Genomic DNA, 25,557 nt, shown 5'->3' with positions numbered 1-25,557 from the left:
TTGTAAAATAAGGAGAGTACTGGATGTTGATGTTCTGTCCTTGTCTGCTCGGGAGTCCATGCATACACATTGGCCATTGGTGCATTTGTGATTGAGAACTATTAGCCAAGAGGCCTTTTGTTTATTTTGCTAGACAGAGGGCAAGAGATCCTGACAAGTGTGGTGGTGGTACGTATTTTACTTTCTTGTTTTTCTCGTTCTGGATGTGAATGCAGAAATTTTGTGAGCCACTGGTCCAGCTGATACAATAGTCAGACTCTTAAAAGAGTAGTCTCAGAATTATATCCAAGTCTTGCTCATACAGAAGTAAGGACAAGATGCAAAGGGTGTGGTTTAATTAGACCTCAGTTTAATTAGCTCAGCCATCTGGGATTTATGGGCATAAATTTGTACAGTGCAGATCGAGATCCTTTCTTTAGTCATTTCGTTCTGGTGTAGGTTGCTATCAGTCCCCTCTTTCCATACAGCTGTCCCCAGCCAGCTATTGGGACCCTCCTGCATTACTTTCAATCCAAATGATAGGAAGTCTGGAAAGGAGTTTGTCTCTGAGGTTAATAGCTGACATACACCAAAAACGTAATTCTTAGTGCTTTTAACTGTCACTTTCTCCTAACTTCATTTTCCATTTCAGATCTTTTGATCCAGCTTAACGATGAAGTTTAAAGTGGAAGAATAGAGTTCCTTATTTCTGTAGTTGTGGTAGGTGTGCTAGAGCACATCAATATGGCCATTATATCATGTTACTGCCTCCCAAAAGAATATTAGTTTGTTTTCTTAACTTCGACTTCTGTGTCTTCAGGTTCTGGGGCACAGCTTTTTACTCTCTCCGCAATAAAGAAAATGTTGAATAAGCTATCTTATACGTCTTCAGTCTTATACATTGTTTTGTTATTCTTTGAGCAAAATAGTATCTGTTTAAGTGAAAGGTACCCTTGACTTTTCTATTAAATCTGTATATAACATCTATTTATAAGTTATAGCAGAATACCTGGGCAGTTGTTCTGGGAACAGAATATATCAACTGCCTGGGAGGGAGAAAGCTGTTTGATCATCAGTTTTGATTCTACTGTTGTGGGATTTCATTTACAGAAAAATGAACCTTCCCAACAGAGTCTTCCTCAATTAACTTGGCCTTGCCCACAAAATCTGAAATTATCTCGTTCTTCCAACAGCAAGCTCCTTTTCGTGTACCTAGAGGCAGTGGACATTTTTTAGACACATTTTATTTAAATAAATTGAAAAAATACCGGAGAAGTACTGCAGAGAAATCATTTTGTTGCTCTAGCATATGATGAGAGCTGATACTGTGATGGATGTAATGCTCTAAGTAGTAATTAATCGAATGTGTTTTCTGTAGTTAGAAGCTTCATGAGATGAATACTCCTACTGTAGTAAGAATTGAAATGATCCCAGTAAAAAGTAATTTTCACTTCCAGATTTGAATAATTCACTCCATAATGTCAGTACCCCAACCCTGTTTAAAGCAAATGCTGCTTCATTCACTGTTGAAAAAGTAGTTAGTGTTGATTGTCAGGAGCCGTGGAGTTGACACCCGTACATCATAAATTCACTATCATCTGTTCCTTTTTCTACTCAAAAAGAAAAAAAAAAAGATAAAAAGAAAAAGGAAAAAAAAAAGGAAAAAGAAGCGGGGAAAACAAAAGAAAAAACCTTGGAAAGCTTCAGAGCCTTTTGTTTGATGTGTGGAACAAGATTAATAAAAATGTACTACTTTATTAGCTTTTTAATAGCTGGCATGAGCCAGTGCTGCTGTCTGTACTCACCACAACTTTATGTACAGAACAATATTTTAGACACATGATAGTTTTAGCATTGAGTTAAGACTCTTTCTTTGGGAAGATCTCAGATTCATGAGTATGTTTCTGCTGTGTAAGGACAATTAGCTGGGCAATGCCAAAACACAATAGGATTTGATGTTTTAAAGAGTGAAAGGACGGTATTTCACATATTCTGCTGTTTTCCGGATGTGTAAGCTTTGTAGCCCCTTCACTTGCTCCAGCGTGGCATGGTGACGATTTGTCCAGCGTGTCTAGAATAGACAAATATTGGGAGAGAAATTATTTTCAAATATAGAAAATTTACTCTGATTTTATCATAATATATGTGAGTAAGAATCCCGGTTAGTTTCGCCTCTCATGCTTATGGAAGTAATGGGGTTTAGTTGCGCTGTTTGAAGTAAGGAGAAATGCCTAAGTAAATATTTTTTTAAATCTTGAGTTATTTTAAATGTCCTTTCTAATAAATAGTACATATTCAAATTAATCTTAGAATTGTAAGAATATCTGCATGGATATGAAATGATTTTCATGTAATTAAGACACACCTGCAGCTTATTTGAATACCAGACTTCAGGTGTTACAGTCTAAATTGCTAAGTCACATTTTCTTTATGGTATTTGATAGGTGGAAACTTCACAAAATGGCATTCTACTGGCACCGAATATTTTGGATGGTGGGAAAGTTGGAAAGCAATCTCTTTAGGCATAGGATTGTTTTCTCTTTCTGTCGTACACAGTTTTATACAATAAACAAAGATCTGTATGTGTTGACTGAAGTTGCTGTGTCATCATACAGTACCATATTTATTTACCTAAGCTCTCTAGTGTGAATTATAGAAGAAAAAATTAATTTGGCTATTGTACACTACATCTTCTTCCAAATATGTGTTTATGATGCATTTCTTTTTAATTTTGAAGGCTAAACATTCAGGACAACGTGGAAATGATCAAGGTCCGTAAACAGCTGGCTGAGAAAAGCAATGCTCTTTCAGCAATGGAAGGAAAATTTCTCCAGTTGCAAGAGGTAATTGCAATTTGATTGGTAACATTCCTATACTCTTGTCACACAAGCATGCTAAACAGAAGAAAAAAAATTATACGCGCTTCTTGATTCTGAGTCAATACTGAGTACATTAAAATGAACCGCAACTACATTAAACTCAAACTACTCCAAATGGAGTAGGGATTTTTAGTCTTAATCAGTTTTTTTCAGCAGGGTCTAGCAGGTCTTAGTGATTTCATCTGCAAAGTCATACCGAGCAGATTATGAAGAAAGAACTGAGTTGTCTGGCTATGGAAAGAGATCCCTGATGATTTAAAGAGAAGGCTTTGACTTAGATGTAGTGATTTACTAAAAAGGGATACCAAGCCCCCTCCACTTTATTACTCTTTGCTAAAGTTTGGGCAGTTTGGCTCTTTTGTTCTGACATTAGGATTTAACCTCTGTTTGTATGTTTGTGGAAATTATTTTAGAAGGCCATTTTAAGTAATAATTCTCCTTATAAAAAGAGCAATTTTATGAAAATATCTCCAGAACATGCAGTTCCATGGCAGATTCTGTAGTTTTAATTATAAAGCTTTCTTCTGCTTTTTCCTGTCTGGAGAACCGCATGTGCATACAGAGGTGGTATGATAATACCTTGGAATGATAATACTTTGGAAATAAGAAAGAGAGTTCCTGTGAGTAGGAATCCTAACTGCAGTAGAGCTTTACAAAGTATCCAGCCTTATGAAGTGGAAGCAGTGGGTATCCTTAAAAACTCTTACTTCTGTCTGCTTATTGTTAGCGTGCTAAATAATGCTTGTGCCGTTCGATTTTTGTTCGATTCCGTTTTTTGCCCGTGTTTTTCTGTTTCTCCATTATGTTTTGCTTTGCCTCCCTTCCCCTCTTCAGTCTGATTCCTGTATCTTCTCTGCCAAACTGAGAAAAGGTTTAACATGGCTTTTTGTCTTCTTTCTCTTTAAGAAATCTAACATCTAAAATAGAGTCAGAGAGAATTTAACTCTAGAATTTAAATTCTAACTCTATTTATGATTATAAATAACTTGTTATTTAGTAAAATAGTTATAAAAATAACTCTATTTCTTTTTCTTAGACTGACTGCTAATATTCTTTATTCTCTGTGATTTTACTGAGAAATGAGATATGAAAGGCTGAAGATCAAGTTGGTGATTGATTTTTCATGGGTTTTTTGTTCGTTTCCGGTCTGTTCAGACTGCATGAGAATGTGAACAATTTTTACAGGATTCGCATTCAACTTCTCCGTTTAACTACTTTGTAGGAATGTTGTATGGAAAAAATGAAGCTAACTTCTTTCTGTCTAAAAGCATTAAACATTAACTAAATTCACATATGTATTTGGCATAAATTCTCATCCAGTCATTTTATTAAACAGGAGATTGGCCCTTCAACTATTTTGTTTCAAGTCATAATTTGAATGTGATTTACATTGAAATTTTTAATGGATGAGGCTTAATTACAGGATTGTGGAATGTAGGCAGTATAATATTAACTACTATTCTGGAAATAGAGGCTCTATCGGCATGCTCCATTTAATATTAAAATTGATTAAATGTGCCTTACTATAATCCATGAAAGTAAATGAAAATGTAAAGGAAAACAGAAGTCCTTCATTAAAGTACTTCTAGATGAGAAATAGAACTGAATGCACGAGGGTTCCATGGGGGTTGCGAAAGAATTATATATCTACAGTTGTATGTGTAGATGTATATCTGTAAGTATAAAGATTTATATGCGTGTGCATGTATGTACATATAAATAAATACAAATACAAGGTTTAGGAGAGCAGCAGCAAGCTCTATGATGAGCAACAGTGATTTTTGCTTGATGGCTGCAGTGGTTTTTACTTAGTATGTCCAACCGCTGTAACCGCTGCAAAATCTTTTATTAGCTTTACAGATGTATTTCTTTGTCATTTTCATCATGAGTAAACTGAGGGGTTAATGTTCATGAGGGCAACCAGAAGGTCGCCTTCTCTGGGCCATGGGAATTGAAAGTTACTTTCAGTTACTTAGTTCAAGAATGTGTCCTGCTGACCACATTGGGAGCATCTATTCCATAGTGCCATGAGAGCCCCCTGTTGAAACACAGTGTGGGAACATTCTACAAGGTGTGATTTCGATATTCCTTTCTTCCTTCCTTTTCATAGAACCTAAAGAACTTGAAGACCAACCATGATGCTTTATTAGCAAAAGGTGATGAACTGAATGTACAGCTTAAAGAGGAGCGATCCAAGTGTTTCCATCTTCAGAAAGAGTTGCAGTCAGTAACTGTTTCAAACAGAAGGACAGAAGAGGTGAGACTGTGTTCAAGAGATCTTGAATTGTCTTGAGGTACATATAGATAAGGGAATAGCTAATGATGGGATACCTTTTAATTATGGAAATGTGAATAGATGTTTCAAACACATTTAGAAGACTGACCTAGTAATAGATATACTTTTATCCCATTAAAAAGAAAAAACAGTGGCTGCTGCTTGCATTTGATAGAATTATCAATCACACCCGATCCCTGTGCCACGTAGTCACTGCACCAGTGTTTGGACAATATTTGAGGTTAAAGCTTAGGATTTCGTGTCAATTCTGATACTGAACAAGTGGTTTGCTAACTGAAAGAAAATCATACTTGATTTATTGATAATAGTTTTTTAGTATTCTTTCAACTTGATTTAATTCCAGTACAGTATAGTGTTATATCTGATTTAGCAGTTCAAATCAATTACTTCTATTTCTTTGTCTAGAAGCTCTCAGACTACTGTCATCCTCATTTAGGGCTAAAAATCAAGCGGTTTATTCCTCATTCTCTTCAATGCATGAGGAGTAAGAGTCTGCAAGCTTATTTGTTTTTCTGTTATATTTTGTAGTAGCTTAAATTTAGTTTTACCACCTGGTTTACGTATTTAGGTGTATTTTACGTGAACCAAGTTTACTGAGATTATCTCATAGACACTTCCTCCAAACCTTTAAACTATTGTAATGCATGTAGGTATCTTCTTGGTATCTCAGAGCTTTAAAGTTATATTTTGCTCTAGTGAATATTTTGGAAGCAAGGATATGTTGTTTATAATGTCAGTAATGCACTTAGACTTTTAGATTTTTGTATTATTTTGCGTGAGAGAATGTGATTACATACTCTTGTTCCATTGCAACGTGGTAGTCTCAGCTTCATATAAACAGAATGAAAAAGACTGTTTGGGCCAAATGTAAATCCATGTGATGAAAAAAGGTTGTTATTTTGAAGCTTCTGAGAGACCAGTGTGTATCCTGAGACCGGCTCAGTTGGTTAGAGCAGGGTGCTAATACTGCCAGGGTTCTGGGTTTCATTCCCAAATGGGCCGTTCAGTTAAAAGTTGGATTTGATGATCCTTGTGGATCCCTTCCAACTCAGAGTATTCTGTGATTCTGATTTTGTATAAAAAGAACAAATAATAGCTTGATAATTCCTATAAATGATTAACTATTTGTCTTCACACATTCATTGTAATTTACTTTCGTGCTGTGCGTCAAATGAAATTTCCTTTTTCATTTTAGTTACAGGAAAGAATAAATGATCTAGAAAAAGAGAATGAGCTTTTAAAGGAAAACTACAATAAGCTGCATAATAGGTAAGTTATGGTTTCTGTATAGAAACATAAGGTTCCTGTCCTGTTGAATAGGTCTTCATACACTACGTGATGGAATGTGCACATTGAGTGGTTGTGCACGCATGTAAATATGTTCATGCTCCAGTTTATCGTATCAGTAAGTGTATATGGAAACCGTTATGGTTGTCTGGCTGTATTTCATCTGTCCTGTTGAAATGGACCAACTTGTTCTAATATTCTTGAAATAGTAGGTTACTTCTTTTAAAAATGTAATTAAAAATAAGTAAGAGTCACTGTATTTTGAACATAAATGCAAGAAGTTCTTATTTGAATTTCTCATTATTTTCTTTAGAGTTATTGTTGGAAGAAGAATACATCTAGGTAGATATATATTAATTCGGGTTTGGTTTGGGTTTGGGATTCTTTTTTGTTTGTTTTTTTTTTAACAAAGAGGTGTTTGAATTTTTGTCTTAAGCTCTTCTAGTGCTTCTCAGTGAACTTATATAAAGTCTGATATTTGACAGCTTTTCCACTATTTATTTTTGAGGTGTGGTTTGTTTGTTTTGTAATAGCTATCATTTCACTTCTACTGATACAGAAAAGAAGTAATTCTAGCCAAGTGCCACGAGCATATGAAAGAAAAATCTGACCTTCAGATGAGCTTTTCGTTTGTTGTGAAACGTGATTTTTTTGCACTCGAGAGGGTTAGAAAATCAGACACATGTCTTAGAGTTAATAATGGCTTCAGAAAGTAGGTAAAATGCTTGAAGTCTTTTCTTGTATTGAAATAATTTCTCAGAGTGTTTGGCTTGTCAGTGTGACGTCTGTCAAAAAAATACCAATGACTAAACACAACGTGAGTTGTGATATCAGATTTTGTTTATAGTTTTCTTACAGTATTTGTTATACTTCTTGTACTGTCTGTGGTTAAATTAAAAATTATAGAAGCGAAAAATGGTGAGTACAAATAACTTTAAACAGTTTTTTACTTATGAGATGTAACAGTTGTATAATCACAACATTCAGAGTTTTGTATAGGGGCAGTTGATCGGTTGTCTGTCACTTAAGTTCCTTGTAGATTTCTCCAGAATTTGATCATCGTATAAATATTTCTGATTACAATATCTTTTTCTCTTTTATCATTGTGCAGAAAAATAACACTTACTAACAAATCAACTCAAAATATTTCTGTTCTACTTTAGTCATAGAGAATTTTAAAAGATGTTTAACTAAATAAATTTAAATATGCTTCTGTTACTATGCAGTAACCTACAATATGGCTGTTCTTTTACCTAAAATGATCTGTCTTTTCATGTAGTCCCATTTAAATGTTGATTCATGTTTCCTCATTCCATGTTGTGGTTTAACCCCAGCCAGCCCCCAAACCCCTCGCAGCCGCTCGCTCACTCCCCCAACAGCGGGCTGGGGAGAGAATTGAAAGGGTAAAAGCTAGAAAAATTGTGCATTGAGATAAAGACAGTTTAATAGGGAAAGCAAAAGCCATGCGCACAAGCAAAGCAAAACAAGGAATTCACTCCTGGCTTCCCAGGGGCAGGCAGGTGTTCAGCACCTTCAGAGCCCCATCACACGTACCAGTGACTGGGAGGACAAACACCATCGCTCCAAAGGTCCTCCCTTCCTCCTCCTTCCTCTCACTTTATATACTAGGGAATATTCCTTTGGTCAGCTTTCCCAGCTGTGCCGCCTCCCAGTTTCCCACACACCCCCAGCCTGCTCCCAGGACAGCAGTAGGAAAACCAGAGAAAGCCTTGGTTGTCTCCCAGCCCTGCTCAGCAGTAACAAAAACATCTCTGTGTTATCATTACTGCGTTCAGCACAAATCCAAAACACAGCCCCATACCAATGACTAGGAAAAGAAATTACCTCTGCCTCAGCCAAAACCAGCACACGGAGTAACAAGAAATTAGAGAAATGGATCATTTCATTATAACCACTGTTTAATGGCCAGCTTTTTCAGTTTCCCATTTTCACAATGCAACTCTACTGCAGCTTACTTGTTGTTAGCAGTGGGTAGGAAGTGCCCACAGGTGCTAGATAATTAGTAAATACTTACTTTTACTAGAGGAAAAGAGTCACAAACCCATCCTTTGCTGATGTTATTTTTGGGAAGCTGATAGCAATTTTGCCAAAGCTAAGACTGCAGAGCTGGACCAGAAAAGTTTGCAAAGAACAAGTATGAATTTGTCAGTTGACTCTTACTATTTACTAGGTGTCCAAGAAAATAATACACTTTGATAAAAGGTTTGGAGGAGTGGTTTTCATATGACCTTGTAATGCAAATCTAGCAATGCTTAAATTCCTTCAAAAGAAACAGTGCCCGGTACGGTTGACCATTATAGTTTATCCAGATGGCTTCAACTCTGATGAAATGCAGTGGACGTGAAAGAAATTCCACATGAATCTTAAAATTCAAATGCAGAAAGCGACGCAAGTGGACTCAATTCAAGCCAACCAACATAAACATTAGCATTATATAGGCTTGGATGAAACCTGTCTTCTAAAATGTTCATAATTTAAACACCAAGGTCTTGAACTCTGTCATAGGAACTCTTAATGTTTTTTCTGACAGTATAGTCTTCTGAAAAACTGAATTAGATGTAGTTACATCTTTATGTGAAATTATTGTACCTAAAGCTAATAAATGCATGTCTAGTTGTCATTAAAACTTGAAAACACTTTCAGAAGTGTGAAAACTAAGGATATTTGAGACCTTTTTTGGTATGATTTATTCTTTCCTTATGGGACCCATCAGACTTTAAATCTAAGCAGTTAGAGAACACACTGTACCTTTTCTGTACCTAGGCAGTACTGTGGAATGATAGTGGGTGCAGTGCATTATATTCCCTGCATATTATCTTCAAAATTATAGGGGAGTAAAATATATATTACTGCAGGACATAGAAGCATTCCTTAAGTTCATGCATGCTGTAAAAGACAATCTGTCAAAATGTAAGACGCTCTATGCCCAGAGAAATTGTATTAAATAGGTTAGGTATGGTATGAGGAAACGACAAAATACAGGGAAATACAACTGTTTTTAAGAAGAGCACAAATCCGGAATATAAACCCTTGCCGTATACTCCAGAGTCTACGGTTCATGCTGCAATAGGTTTTTTTCTTTAACCTTAAGGTCATTCTTCAAGTATTTTTTCAAGTTTGATGTAACTGCACTTATAAGTACTCAGAACCACTGCATGAAGTCACCCATTAGAGCAGGCCATTCTCTTTGAGTCCTCGAGTACAGTCTAGAAGGCTCTGTGGGCTGACCCTTCTGCAATACTTCTTTCTTCTCCTTTGTTTTTTTTTTCGTTGAGGCTTGTTACATAGATCTCTGGAAGAGATAGGTTGCAAAATAGATTCCAGAAGATTTTTTCATATATTCATATATGTCAAATATAATATTTGTTAACTGGTGAGCTTCAGCAAAGGAAACGGTTGAGGAACTGACTCATTTGTTTGAAAAAAACCCACAATTTGTGATTTTTCACAGAATATGTAAATGAATTAAACTAGTTTATGATTTTTTGGGATGGACATTTTTCCAGTCAATAAGAATGCAGGTATTGAACAACAGTACTATGAAGAGCATAGTACTCACTGTCTAAGTTACAAGAAAACACATTGCATTGCTTTTTCTTTTACCTGCAAGGAGTTATACTGTAAATTATATAATATAATTACTTTCATTTCAATCTGAGTTACACATTTTGTTGTGATTTCAGCAGTTCTGATTCTGTATCTGTGCATTCCTTGCAAATAGATTGGCAGTTTGCAAGTAAATAATATTAAAGGCAAGATAGTTATTCCAATTTCTTTTCCCATTCTTCCCAGTTTCCCCAGTCTTTTATTTCTTTGAGTAGGAGAAAGATTCCTTTGCATGTGCTTCTTAATCAGTATCAGAATTGTTGTTTTAGAGTAGGAGAAAACTGTTGTCACTTTGTGCTCAACATTTCTTTGAACAGGCGACTGACTTTAGGTTCTGCATGCTTCACAAATTTAAAAGAAATCAGGTGGAAGATCCCAATTCTCTACTTTAAGAGGGTTTGTTCACAAAAAATACAGTTTTGTAGTTGTAACTGGCTGAAGCTTGAAGTTGTGGATTATTCTGGGATATGCATCTGAAGTCCTTTTCTAGTCCAAAAATATCACATGCTACCAACTTTTTTTAACTTTGGAGCTCTAAATTAAGGCCAGTTCCTTTGCTCATCCCACAAACCTTTCATGTTTTTTAACTGCAGCCTGAGAGAGCCACCTCGGCTTCAACAGCAGCAGACCAGTGTATGTCTGCGTAATTCCTTGGCCACGATAACAGTGGTGTCTGTGCCGCTAAAAGGTTTTTTTCTTGATTATTTTCTGCTGAAGCTGATTTCTAGGAGTTTTGCATATAACATATGTTTTATCGCAGTGTCTTCAGTCTGCCCCATGAACAGCAATGGAAATCAAAGGAACAGCAACTGAAACTGCAAATTGCTAAGCTTGAGACGGCTATCAAATCTGATTTAGCAGACAAAAATGAAATCCTCGACAAGATCAAAGTAGAAAGAGGTATACTTCTGAAAAAAAATGAGTATTTTCTCAAAATGCGAGATGATACCCATGTTGGAGTTGAGATACAGTGCCCAGAAATGTGTAGTTTCTGTTGCTGGTGTTTTCAAAGCTGCGTTTTAAGTGTACATTTGCTAAATGCACCTAAGTTATGACTATCTATTAAGTGCAAAAATTGACCCAATACAGAATATGGGCTGAATGAGGCTCATATAATTTCAGCTGCATTCATTCTTCATCTGTTGGGTTAATATTTACTCTTTATTCAGTATTTCTTCTCCACATTGAAGTCCTTACAGAAAAGATACCCATCTGACAGTCTCTCTCAAATTATTAACCACTATTCTGTTCACTGCACAAAGCTACATGAAGCCCATATAGGCCCTTGGTGATGTTTAATTGTCTTTCAATTTCATTAATTCAGATTTTTTTTTTTGTATTTTCAGTATTTACTGATTTTTATTTATAGCATTGTACATTTAAAATAACACCGTTTTCTTTTAATCTAATGAACAGATTATTTCATAGATGTTTTCTGCATGCTGTAGGACAACTTCTTAGTGAATACTGACCTTGCAATCTTTTTTTTATCTCAACGCTGATTACCGTAGCAATATGACATTTACAAAAGACAAGCACAGGCCAAAAGCGAAAATATTTTGTTTCAAACGTGTATTTTTAAGAAGTGTATTTCTATGAACAATTTAATGGAATGAAGTGGGCCAACTTGTTGTGAATAATTCTTATGATTATGGCTTGAGTTCAGCATGTGCTTACCATTAGGATCCTCACTAGCTCTGCTGACTTCAAATACCAGATTGAATATTTAAACATTTTATTTGACCTCAGCAAGTGTTTGCAAAATTAGCCTTAACTGATACTAAAATAAAGACGCCTTAAGCTACGTTAATATGGGGTTATGACATATTAACAGTTCTTACTGGTAGCTTGATTATGAAAAAACTGGCATTGCGTCTTCTTTCCTTCCTGTGGGCATTATGTTTAACTGTCAAGGGTTTACTGTCCCTTCCCCCGGTAGCTTGTATTCTTAAACTGAATCGCCAGGGTACTACACTTTCGATTTCTTCTGAATTGACTTGCTGCAGCTGGAGTAGATGTTCTAATACCCTTCTAGGCCTCTCTATCTAGGATTTGATTACAGCTCTGTCTTTCACAAAACATAGGCAGTATAACTTTCTTCAGTCACATACTTCAGAGTATCTGCCTTTGCTGCACATTCCTTTTTGAAGCTTGGCAGGAGAATTGAAATTAATGCTTGTCTTTACATACTGCCTAGGACTAGCGTAGGAACAATGTCTTGTCTACCCTTTCTAGTTTGGCATGTGAATCTTTTTCCTAAACCTCTTTTCCAGGTCTAAGAAAGATGGTAAAATAGATGAAGCCTTGAAAATGCTTAATGCTTCGGAAGATGCAACATCATCTTGACATTTTCCATGTCCTCCTTCAGTATTTCCCTTTTAGGATGACCCTGTAATTTGATCTGAATGTTTTAGTAGTATTTTTCTGGCCATAACATCATAATGTGCTTTGTAATACTTAAAAGAAATATATTTAGACAGAAAACAGAGTAACACTGTAACTATGTTTTCCCTTTTTTTTTTTTAATATGGTACTTGCAGAAGCCTTAACACCCTTCCACCTGCCCCATTTCCCTTAGACATTTATTCTCAGGTTTCTTGCCTTACCAGTATTTCCCAGATTCTAAGCCATAAAGTGCAACAGCTGCTTGGTTTGTTTCGTTGAATCTTACCAACAGTAGTGTTCCATGCAAGTTTTAAAAGACTAAGATAAGCTAGTATGAAATCTAAGTTGAGACAATTCCTATAGCAAGGATTGGTGTCACTTATCTCATAAATTGATACGGTGTATGTATTTACTTAGTTATGTCTAAATAATTTTTATTTTACGTTAATAAAGTCTCATGCATTGCTGCATCTGTTTTTCTTAGTTATAGTACCGTTTTATAGAGTACACTATTTACTAAGTACGATTTTTTTACGGTTGTCTTAATAGAGGATTTCCCCATACAAAATACATTGATTTCTGCATTTTGAAATGAAATTTTCATGCATATATTAATATTAAAAAAGCACGTTTGTAGTTTTTAAAACTATATTTAATTAAGTATAATATTTTGTTCTTCTATATCAAGACCAAAAGGAAAAGCTCATGCAAGACAACAAAGACCTGCAGTTACGCTACCTGGAACAAAAGCAACAACTAGATGATCTAAAAAATCAAGTGAAGTTTTTGACCAAGGTGAACTATACTTTTGTTTAAAATATGAGGGAAAAAAACCCCTCTGTGTTTTATGCACAGTGCAGATCCTTCTTGAAAGTCAAAGAATATAGAAAAATAAGTGTTTATTTATTCATGCTATGAGGCAAAATATCATGTCTAATGAGAATGTATCTTGTTACTCTGAATGTATTTCTTCGATTCACATCTGATAACATCTTTCCATTAAGTTTCAGGAAAGTGATGTTGATGTGGCAGAAGTCAGTGAAACCCTCTTGCTTATAAAGGTAACTTACAAAGAATGAGCATGTGAGAGGTTGAAGCTGGAGGGTATTTAAGATCCCTTTCAATCCCAACTATTCTAGAATTCTGTATTTTGCATTCTGTTATGTTCTTGTTCGTGCAAGGGGTTTTTGTTTGTTTGTTTTGTTTTGTTGGTTTTTTTCTTCTTTTGTTAAACCCTTGGCTGACCATTACATGCTTTCTACACACCTTGAATTTTCAAGGGCTGAATTATTTGAGCGTCTTTTAGTAGTTAATGCCTCAAGCTCAAATGTGTGCTTTTGTCATTTTTTTAGTGACAGTTAATCGAAAGAGAAAATGAAAAAATTGCCAGAATTATATCTAAATTTATGTGAATAATTCATTATAACATCAAAAGTGAATTTAATCAGATTCTGAGCCATTTTAAAAAAACTTCATTTTTCTCTGTTAAATTACTCATCACGGCATCTTGTTATCCCTGTAATGTTTACTAAAACCAATTTTGTTTATTAATTCTGTAATTGATGCAAGCATACCGTAAGCACGGAAGTTCCAGTATGCGGTATAGTAATGCTTAGCAACTTCTCTTTGTTTATTAAAACAGAAAACCAGAGATACTCAGAAAATATTCAATTCTTTTTTCTCTTGCACAAATTAAAAATGGAGTGAGAGGAAGAAATCAGTGAACAAATAATTTTGCAATATTTCCACTGTTTGGGTGACTTATGTATTATTTTCTTGAGGAAGTGTTTACAGTCGTGATTATATAATGATAATGAAAAAAAAAAGAAAAAAATATAAAGAAAACTCAATGAAAATTAACTCCCCAGTATTGATAACAGAAGGAATGTAGACTTGAGAATAATAATTTGGGGTTTGTACATTTATGGAGGCAGGATTATTAATTATAAGAAAGGCAAATATATCTGTTTGTATTTTCATTGGCTAGACGGGAGTGATTGCTTCTGAATATCTGATACAGTTTAATTGGCTCCTGATAATCATGAGATTACATTGCTGGAAGCAATCCTGACGCATTCTAGTCTGCCTCATTCCTATGTTTGTGTTACCATGTGCTGAAAATTTATAAAGTTCTGCTTACTGTCTTATTGTTGTACCAAAAGTATATGCCAGTGTTGCATTTAGCTAGGCACAAATACATGCAAATCTTTTGCAAAAGTCTTTTCTAGTAGTTTTTTAAATGTGCTCCAGGATCAAAAGCAACGGAAAAATGTGGACCTTCTGTTTTTGGAAAAAGTGGAAGATGATATCCATAAAGATTTAGAATACTCCATGCAGGAGCTGCAGTTAACGCATGCGGAAACAGTGCAAGAACTTGAAAAGACAAGAAACTTGTTAATTGTGCAGCACAAAATTAGCAAAGATTACCAGGTACTAAACTCTACTCACAGTGGAAAGTAAGCTGATAATAACATTTTAACCTGTGTAGCTCTGACACTTGTAATAATTAAGACTTGCAAATTCAGCAACAAAGCCAGTCTGTGCATAGGGAACCAAACATAAAATCTGCTGTTGCTGAAGGTATTGTTTTAAAAATGTGAGATCCAAGTGACTGTAAATTGTAGTCTTTTAGCTTGTCCTGCTCTTAACCCTCAGACTGTGCCTTCTTGGGTTTATCTCTGAGCTCCTACCAGGTCTTCACAGGTAAGATAGTAAATGTGCTTATCAAAGAGGATTCCTTTTCCATAGCACTCTGCTTTTGCTGTCTTCTTTCTACTTCCACTGTTGGAGTATTGCAGATCATATTTTGACTTTTCATTCAATTAATTAGCCTTTAAAATAATGAAATCATTAAAGAAACTGTTAGGTATATTGTCCTAAAACAAAAGCTACTCTGTTTTTCTTAATGATATTTTTAGATTTTGCTGAAATAAGAACTGATTTGTTGTATTGATAAATGAAAAACTGCTGCTATTTTTGCATACTCTAAATGTTCTTTCCCCAAATCTAACTGTATTTTAATTTATAGCCAAAAGCATGTGCAACATCAGCACAGACAATCCTCAGAAGTTTTTACATGCAATTTTTTTTCAGACTGAAGTAGAAACAATGACAAGAAAGATGGAAAGTCTGCAGAAAGACTACGAGTTACAACTGGAGCAGTATACCCATCTTCTTGATATTAGAGCTGCACGGATCAGAAAACTAGAAGGTATCTTTAAAGTGTATTCTTCACTAATTTTTTTTTTTGTGTTTTATCTCTTGCAAAGTACTGTTGTAAATTTGTTCTCCAGTCAAAACACTTTTCCATTCCTAAAACTGGTAGAGAGGTCAGTTCTTTCACAGAAAGGTATCTATTCCAGTCATTTTTTGTTGACTTAAATGACAGCTATTAATTAAACCAAATCCAACAGAATGTTTTTTCTGCTGCAGCTATTGCTGAATAAGAATAAAATCACCAAACTTGTTTTTTTAAAATCATGCTTTTATGGTCAACCTTTTACTCTGCAGTACTATCACTACAGAATCACTTTGTGTTACTAAAATCCCCCAAGTCTTGTTGTAATATACTGACATAGTATTTCAACAGGATGAATTTCAAGTATTTTTTTAGCGGCTTCACTGTGTAAAAGATGCATAGGAAGCCTCGAATAGGATATCTTACAATCACTGATGTTGAAACAATTTTCACACTTTGTCTCCCAAGTTGCATCCACTGCATCATGGTTTATGTCCTAATTCTGTAAGCATGTATTTTGATTTCGTGGAATCATACAATCCCAGAATGGCTGGGGTTGGAACGCGTCTCGTTCCAAGCCCCTGCCAGGGGCAGAACACCTTCCACTCGAAGGCTACTCGGAGCTCCATCCAACCTGTGTTAACCACTTACTAACCACTTACCACCTGAGGCTGGGAAATGTGAAGGTCTTTGCTGATAGTTCTATCCACTCAAGATTTAACAGATGTTAATAGTCAGATGTAGTATTTCTTTATCTGGCAAATTTAGTTCAACCCTACAAAAATATGCGTCTTAAATCTCTGCTATGTTTGCATAGTGATACTTATTGAATATTGCATAAGACTTCTGAATTTTTGCTTTTTAACTCTCTTATAACCTGGTAACAACCGATAGGGGCCTGTGTCTATGTATACTGAGGCAGCTCCACTGAGGAAATACTCTTGATTGTTGTCAGTGTGCTCAGTGGGCATTCAGTGTATGAATTGTTTTTGGTAATGCCTTTACGAAAGTAGCATTGTTAATATAATTGAATTATGCTTTTATCCTTTCTTCTCAGTCATTAATTGTATTTGATTTTTTTAAAAAGACAATCATACTATTGCTCTGTTTTATCTGTTGCAGCCCAACTAAGAGATATTGTCTATGATACAAAACCACTTAAGTCCAGACCAGAAGTGTTGCCAAGTGATCCAGTGGATGGATTTGTTGAAACTGTCCATTTAGAAAGAGGAGAGAACCTTTTTGAAATTCATATCAGCAAAGTGATCTTCTCGTCTGAAGCTGTGCACACTTTTGGTGACTGGGAACCTGCAACCTTTTGTACTTATGCATTCTATGACTTTGAACTTCAGATAACCCCTGTAGTTCATGGGAACGCCCCATCATATGACTTCACTTCTCAGTTTCTTGTGCAGTCTGATGACAGCTTCTTTCACTATGTACAAGAAAACAGCATCACGCTTGAGGTTCATCGTGCGTATGGCATAGACTATGAAACAATTGCTTCTTGTCAACTTAAGTTCCATGAAATCTTGGAAAATGATGGCAGGATCTACAACACAGCAAATTTAATTGGTAGTTAATATATCACAAAATATTCTGTTTGATTATATATCACTATGTTGCAAGTGATACATAATGTATATTTGACCAAAAATGAATTTGTGCATTACTATTTCAAAAGAAAAAAAAAAGAGCGTTTACAAGAATGCTATTTTCTGTTGGATGTGCAGCATGTTCTTGTGATTCTGCCAACAGTTGTGGAAAGCTGGGATGGGTGCAATTTTGCTTATAGCTTATTGCTTATAGCTTATTATTTGCCTTAACGAGATAAAAATATTGAACTTTGACTTGACTCTCTAGTAAATATATGTGTGAAAAAATGGTCATATTTTGGTTTTGGATCATACAGAGGGAGCCTGAGTTGTTTCTGTTTCTATCATGAACTACAGATCTCACATCACGAGCACTGTCACAATGCATAGGCACAATCTTTAATTTGTGGCTGTTCTATTCTATAAATCTTTATTTTGTGGTTTTTCCTAGCTTTTGACTAACCTTAATGTTGAAAAGAAAATTAATGCAATCTCTTATCTCTTCCCCAGGAAAAAGAGGACACATTCAAAATTACGGTACCATAGAATACTGGATCAGGTTACAAGTTCCTATGGACCAAGCTATTATTCTCTACAGACAGAGGTCAAAGGCTCTGGGATATATAACACACAGTTTTAGGGAACATGAACAACCATCCCAGGTATGTTTGGGTCTGTATTTGACAGAGAGAATTGCTTCATGGAGAAGAGCAGCTTCAGGGTGACCTAATAGCAGCCTTCCAGTACCTGAGGGAGCCTAAAAGAAAGATGGAGAAAGGCTTTTTACAAGGGCATAGGACAAGGGTGAATGACTTCAAACTCAAAGAAAGTAGGTTTAGATTAGAAGGCAGAAATTCTTCATAGAATCATAGAACAAGCTGAGTTAGAATGCAGCCATCAGAATCATTATGTCTGACTCCTGGCCCTGCACAGACACCCCAACAGTCCCACCCTGTGCCTGAGGGCGTTGTCCAAATGCTCCTGGAGCTCTGGCAGCCTTGGGGCCATGGCCATTCCCTGGGGAGCCTGTTCAGTGCCCGACCACACCCTCTGCAGAGAGAATCTGTTCCTGATATCCAACCTATTCCTCTCCTGACACAGCTCCAGCCGTTCCCTTGGCTGGCGCAGGTTGCCCAGAAAAGTGTCCAATCCCTGGAAGTGTCCGAGGCCAGGTTGGACAGGGATTGGAATGCCTGGTCTAGTGGAAGGTATCCCTGCCCATGGCAGGGGGTTTGGGACTAAATCTTAAATTCCCTTCCAATCCAGGCCATTCTGTGATAGTTTTGATAAAATAAACTGTTCAGTTTTTTTCTTTTTAAGTTCAAATAGCTTAGGTCAAGTCTTGATACGTTCAAAGTGCAGTAAAGTTAAAGATTCTTGAACTGGGATATATGTTAGCAGTTTTTCATATAAAGAGATCAAGAACCAGTTGAATTATACCTTGCCTGAAGAGGCAAAGTCTTAAACTTAGTTACTTGTTTTTACTCAAATTGTCACTAGAACATTTGACATTATTATATTTCATTTTCTTGAGCTGTAAGTGACAGATGTTTTACTGTCATAATCATGAATGTTAAACCAACTAGATGTCGGATCAGTAGAATGGGTGAAGCAGTTGTTCAAAAAGGTCTTGAAGTTCTTAACATTGGAGTATTATGAGATGGAGATTCCTCCACATTGGTTTTTTTTACTGGTTTTTTTTGCTGGATATTGAAGAGAATTTTGACAATATAATTCACTGTACAATCACGTTTAAATAAGGGTCACAGAAAAAGAAGAGACTTTCAGACATCTTTAACAGTTGTTTAAGAAATAAAAGCAAACAGGTTGAAACGTATAAATTAAAATACTAGATTTTTAGTGAGTGCTTTTTTTTACCTAAGCTGTTTATAATACTCTATGTCTATGTACTCTATGTAACTCTAGTGTTTTACATTATTCCATAATGTAAATTTGTATTATACTAAAATCTCAATAGGTTCCATGTTGTAATCTGAGAAGTATGTTGTCTATGAATTCTGCTAAATCATGTCCTTTTAGAATTTAATTTAGTGCCAATAGATTTGGCTTTTAAAAAAATTTTGGTTCCTCATAATTTACTGTAAAATAAGATGGTAATAAATGATCTTCAATATATTTGTTTATTGCAGACACCACCACTCAAAATGAAGCAGCGTTCAGATCAAGCACACAAGAGAGTCTCTTTTCTGGATCTTAGTACAATACACATGGCAGTAAGTTCTAACTATTTTTGTCATGCATGTTGAAGCATGAAAGGCTACTTATGGGTCAGTATGGGCAATTTGTAGAACTAATAATCAAGAACACTGGATTATTTTAGCAGCACAGTACTGGGATGTCCCAGGCAATGACTGATAGCATAGTACTGCATATAGGTGGGAGACGCAATGCAGGGATATTTGTGTGACTCCCTCAGAACTGCTTGATATCCTCCACAGTTTACAAGCTTCAATTTGCATTGGCTTACGGCAGGTTCTAACAGGACCAATCAGCTCTCTCTGCACTATGTTTCTCAGCTCTCTGCATTATTCAAGTGTCTTTCTACAGTGTACCACTTGCACCACATATAAATGGCTCTACAGAAATCAGCTTGATCCAAACAGATCCTGAGTCTTGGGCTTATGAGATACACAATTTGACACAGTTCAGAGTCACCTCTAAAATGAAGTTTATCAGCTGAGATTGCACGCATTCTGAAAATGATTATACTTCTGAACTTGGGATATGCTGGCATTTGTACATCCTTCCAGAGTCTAAGAGAGTCTGCATGAAACTAATTCAAATGTATTTGCTACATTGTGTAAATTTTCATCTGAAATAATTTGCGTTCAGAGAACTAAGAACAGGCTGTGTTTAGTCTTTTAATTAAATCCAGTATGTAAAGGTAGGTTCTTCAACAGGTGATTATAAAAGGTTATGATTATATATTATATATAATTATAATATTAATAATATTGCATTAATTAAAAACTGTGGATTTTATTTCCTTTCGTAAATTACTTGATTGGATTTATTTTTTGAAAGGTTAACATCAATTTTCAATTAACAGGTTCTGTTACTGTTTAGTTTACTATGACTAGAACTTTGTTGAGAGCTATACAATATAGACTGGAAATAAGAATTGAGTCGATCTGTTGCATTTATTAACTTTTAAAAACAAAAAGTCAAATGTTGGGGAATATAATCTTTTGAGAGCTTAGATATGAAAAACTGAAATGTTAGCCAGCTAGTTACACGCACAAAATATCTTCAGCTGTCCAAACAAAAACTTCTCAAAGTTTGGCTATTTTTCACGAACTAAGATTTTCTAAGTGAGACAGCTACTTGGTCTCCATGAGAAGTCTTCGTTGCTCAGTTAGCAGCTCCTCTAGCTGTTTAAAAAATCTAAGCTAATTGTCTGGTTAGAGACAAAGGTATGGTTAGGCCTAAATAATGAAACAGCTGTGCCTTCTCTGATATCTAAGTCTTGTGATGAAATGGCAAGAGAGTGTCCATGCAAGAAAAACAGAAGTTCGACAGATTAAAATGGGAAGTCCGTTTTTTCCGTTCGTTTTCTGAATAGCGGAGAATCTAGTTCTTAATAAAAGTTCTTATCAACGTAATACATGCCAAAGTAAATAGCTCTTCTCAGAAAAGGAGACTCACTAAAAAGTGGGATGAATGGCTTGACTCACCCAAACCGTTTGTAAGAATTGTCCAGCCTCATATGTAGAAGCTATAACAGAGGATAGAACCAGGTATGTTAACGCAGGGAGGCGAAGGAGGACATCGTTTCCTGTCCAAATGCTTCTCCACCAGTAAATTTATAACTACTTTATATACTAATTGTCTACTATATATTAAAGGCATCCATTTACTTTATTCCTAACTTAGGGGTCTGTATTTGAAAATAATTTGGAAGTACATTAACATTTAAGAAGCAATTCCATGGGGTTCACTACAGTTACAATAATGACTCAACTATGGATTTGAAACAGTAACATTCATATCAAAATCAATTCACACGCACACAGGTAAAATTATGTGCAGGCCTATGTGTGTGAATTTAGCTATCAAAAGTTCTTGGGTTCAGTGAAATACTTGCATCAAACCCCTTTGCATTTCCCAGCTAGCAAGGCTTGCACCGCGAAGAATGTGAAGATGTGTGGTATCAGCCTGGGCCTTGCTGCCAGTGACAGTCTTTCAGGTATCGCAAACTTGAGGGTTTGCAAGCTCTGAGAGGCTCCGCTCGGAGTGGGCAGTGTAGTGGAGCCACTGCTGTCCAGGAGAGCTCAAAGGGTCTCAGGACTTCTGTTCATAGGGTTGCAAGATGATTGATCTTGGTCAGCAGTTTCCCTCCTGGCCAAAACCCAAGTCAGTCGCTCCTGGTCTTTTTTCCCCAACGTGCAGCAGCAATAATACCATTACACTCGGGCTACAATTCAGGTAAATGGTTTACCAAGGCTGAAAGGGACAATTGCTTATCCTTTGTTTCCCACCTTGGTTGGGCAGCTGATGTTTCTGACTGTTCCCACTTCAACCATGACAGAGCTCCTGGTACGATCTGGAGGTGCCTCACGGTTTAACTGGTAGGGTCAAGAGACACTTCACTACTCAGCTGGTTCTGTCAAGGCTTATAAGGTGTGTCTGAGATCACAGAGCAGAACTGAGGATGATGTATTTGTGGGTGATGTAGGAGGGATGCACCACCACAATATGTAGCATTTCAAGGAGAAAAAAAGTATTACATATTGTAATTTGTATTGGCCCAATTAGTTGTAAAAGTAAATTGTGGCAGATTGGCAAACTCTAGTTTCTAGTGGTATAACACTATATTTAATCACTGGCTCTTATCTTCCTTTTACTTTTCTACTTCAAAGCTCATCTGGGGCTTTGATTGAGAAAAGTCTCTCCCTGACCACATCAGGTGGTATTGGTCAATTAGAATAATCAAAAAATGTTCTCTTTGAAGCTTTCATCCACAAAGTGTAACTCTTGTCACTGAAGGAAATTAAGAAGAATGGCTAAACATTGTATAAAACACAGTGGTTGTGACACATCTATAAAAAGGAGGAACATAAGACACATAAAGTCAATTTTCTATGACTTGAAAACTTCTAGAATAACCTTGATTTGCAAAACAAGGCTCTAATCTGCTTGGTAACATTGCTTAGCTTTGTGTGGCTCCAAATGTGTTAGAACAGAAATAATTCTTCAGGTCCAGTTTTGGAAAACTCAGATGTTCTGTGGACAGCTGAAAGTTTTTTCATGGATTCTGAAGGTGGGAGGTGACGCACCAGCATCTCTGTGAAAAATTCAGTCCTAGAGGAGAATTGTTGGATAATAAATAGTGCGCAGGCAATAAAGCACTGCAAATTTTCATGCAAGGTGCCTTGTCTGTAATGCAGTATCCACTGATGAGGTATTACTCTGTGTAATAGAACTCAAAGAGAAAGAAAAGAATAAGATTACTTCAGAATACGTTGTGCACTAAAGATATTTTGCCTTAGATGACACGCTTGTACTGTGTAGCAAAGTGGATTCTTTTTTTATATTGTATTAGTTTGCTTTTGAGACAAAATACTGTATCATTTAAGTTAGAATTGTTAACCGAATAAGGTGATGGTGGTGGTGGTTTCTGTGTGTTTTGGTTTTTTGACTGAGTCTTGTAGAACTTGTAGAAAAAGATGAAATATAAATTAATCTGGAAATCAAACAGGCTATATATATGTTGACAGGTACAAAATGATTATAATAGTTACGTTTTCACAAATACAGTTAGATAAATGTCTTTCTGCTGTATATCAATTTTATGTTACAGCAGTTGACACCTTCTCATTGTTTCCTGCACTGCATAAGCAATACAATTGTTTAAAGGCTCTGGATAATGAACATGGGCCATAACTCTTCAAGGTTTGAACTTTAATAACTTCTGCTATTCAAGGAGGGTTATAAAGACAGTAAGTTTATCTTTTTCTGTATCATGGTACAGGAGGCTAAACAGCTATCAGGTGACACGGTGAAGGAGATGGCTGAAGAAATGCAACGGGAAAATGAAGAGCTCTCTCATCTGTCAGAGGAGCAGCTGGCTGACCAAACATTGATTACTTCTAGAGATGAGACAGAAATAATCGAAGAATTGGAACCAGAAGGTAGAATTCATTGTTACTAATAAGTAGCTGTGTTTTCTGAAAAAAATCTGTCTCTTTCCATTTTCATAAGCCTTTCTTACTAGTTGTGGAAGCTGCCTCATTATGAGAAACTTCATGACAGAAATTATATTCTGGTGTACTTTACAGCTGAAACTAGGTGGTGGATAACATGCGTTTTCTTCCCAAATGGAAACCGTATTGTGATTGATTGCAAAAATCTGATATATGACTTAGAGTAATAAAATATTAAAGGAAACCTGGCTTCTATTTTAAATGTCTTTATATTCCCCCTTAGAACTATGCTGTTCCAAAGACTATTTTAATGAATATGCTCCTTTTGTCTGGGGATAACAGCCAGTGCTGATATCAGAAATCCTTTCAGACAGTGAGAGGGCTAGTATGCCATATCACGTCTTTGACAAAAAGTTGTTAGATTTATTTAAAGATTATAAAAGCCACGTCATCCTGTTCCACCTCTGAGCCTAAGCTGTTTATTATGGCAATAACCAAGTCCATTATACCAAGTTTAAAATAAAAGCAGAAGCAGAATGCTAAAATTTTATGTTTAGTTGTTTGCAGCTTTTGCATAAGAATTCATTAGAAAGATTGGAAAAACTTGCTGAATGTCGATGTTGAATACCAGTTGACTTTATAATTTGCTTCATGGAAAAAAATGCTCTAGAATGTTCCAGAAAATAATGCACCTGCATACAGGACTACTTTTTTTACTAAAAAAAAAATGGTGCATTCTTCTTTTACATATGCATGGTGTTAAAGGAAGTCAGAGGAAATCCACAAATTCAGGCAATATTCTTAAATAAAGCTAAGAGTTGTGCATTACAAGACTTACTCTGTTCGCCAGCTTGCATCTGGAAAACCTTACTATTTTTTTAACAAACCAGAATAATTACAGATTAGATTACTCTAAAGGTCATTGATTCACAGTGTTAATCTTCTTTAAGGAAGAGAAGATTTACCTGGTACTTACTCTTTTTATATTAAAAAAGGAAATTTATTGCTATCAGATTTCTTATTAAGTCTTAGCTGGTGCACAATATAGCAGGGATTACCTGCGTTGATTTTTTTTTTTTTTTTAGCTCAAGAAGATCATCAAGAGGATGATGCTGTTGAATCAATAAAAACTGACAGTGATGACTGTATTATTTCAAGTCCAGTATCCACAAATATTAAACAGCTGAGTCAGAGTATACATGGCAATTATTTGGTAAGAGTAAGAAAAATATTTTAAGCCGAATGTCCTCTAAGAGTAGCTTTGCTATATCTAACATCAGTTTTCAATGAAGCTGTACCTGTATGGTATCAAATCTCTTGACTTAGTCTTAAAACCAGCAATTCAGGACTTGAAGTCATATATGCAAAATAGCACAGCATAATATAAATTTGGAAAATTTCCTTTGAACAGTATTTCACTAGGATAGTTCTCAAAAAATTTAATATTTCACTCTTTTGGATCTAACATTGACTGTACAATCTTAACCATAAAACTAGTACTTAAAATAAACTGCTTTTAGAGTTCTGCAGTGTGATATCCTAGAGGCAGTTTTATTTTTTGAAGTGCTCTTTTCAAGGCTATGTGATATCTTACAAAATAACTAGCAACAAGAAACACGTATGAGGAAATACTGCTCCTTTTGTTTTAAGCTGTAGAAAGTACATCTTAAAGAAGCTACATGCTTTCAGCTCCAGTAGGTTTGTAGAAACACTGTCACTTATATGTTCTTCAGAAAGATACAGAAGGTACTTTTGAAGATTGCATTATTTATATGTAAAATGTTAAAAAATTTTCACCTGTAATTTTGAGAACTAAAATGGATACTAATATTAAGTCAAACTATAATACAGTTGCGCTATGCCTTTCTACTCATCCTGTATTTTATTTTATCAGAATGATTTAAGAACAATTCTGAGAGGATTTTGTATGTAGATTCATTTCAGGTTCATCAATTTCTACATCCCTCCCTCAATCTGTTCTTCTGTAACAATGTGCATGTTTGTGAATGGCAGATAAAACCAGTAAAAGCTATACACTATTAAGGCAACATGTTTGATAAAAGTTGGAGTTTAAAAATATGCGTTACTTTACTTGAATTCTTGGGTT

The 25,557-nt window shown here is 35.7% G+C and overlaps 1 protein-coding gene across 19 annotated transcripts in view; it reads left to right on the top strand.

Moving 5' to 3' along the window:
* Positions 1-25,557, top strand: part of RPGRIP1L (RPGRIP1 like) — a 47,050-nt gene that overhangs the window by 11,915 nt on the left and 9,578 nt on the right. For 8 of the 19 annotated variants that reach the window (XM_069015843.1, XM_069015842.1, XM_069015844.1 and 5 more), the window contains exons 7-19: positions 2,717-2,822; positions 4,969-5,115; positions 6,350-6,423; positions 10,829-10,968; positions 13,142-13,248; positions 13,458-13,514; positions 14,704-14,883; positions 15,547-15,664; positions 16,814-17,266; positions 17,797-17,948; positions 19,437-19,520; positions 23,279-23,438; positions 24,536-24,663. In XM_069015843.1, coding sequence (XP_068871944.1) covers positions 2,717-2,822; positions 4,969-5,115; positions 6,350-6,423; positions 10,829-10,968; positions 13,142-13,248; positions 13,458-13,514; positions 14,704-14,883; positions 15,547-15,664; positions 16,814-17,266; positions 17,797-17,948; positions 19,437-19,520; positions 23,279-23,438; positions 24,536-24,663 — 1,906 coding nt within the window. The other 11 variants (XM_069015845.1, XM_069015852.1, XM_069015847.1 and 8 more) reach the window with 11 other exon arrangements.

This window comes from Aphelocoma coerulescens, chromosome 4A (genome assembly GCF_041296385.1).
Source record: "Aphelocoma coerulescens isolate FSJ_1873_10779 chromosome 4A, UR_Acoe_1.0, whole genome shotgun sequence".
In the NCBI taxonomy this organism is placed as follows: domain Eukaryota; kingdom Metazoa; phylum Chordata; class Aves; order Passeriformes; family Corvidae; genus Aphelocoma; species Aphelocoma coerulescens.
The sequence above is the reverse complement of the archived record's forward strand: the minus strand, read 5'-3'. Positions and strand labels throughout refer to the sequence as shown.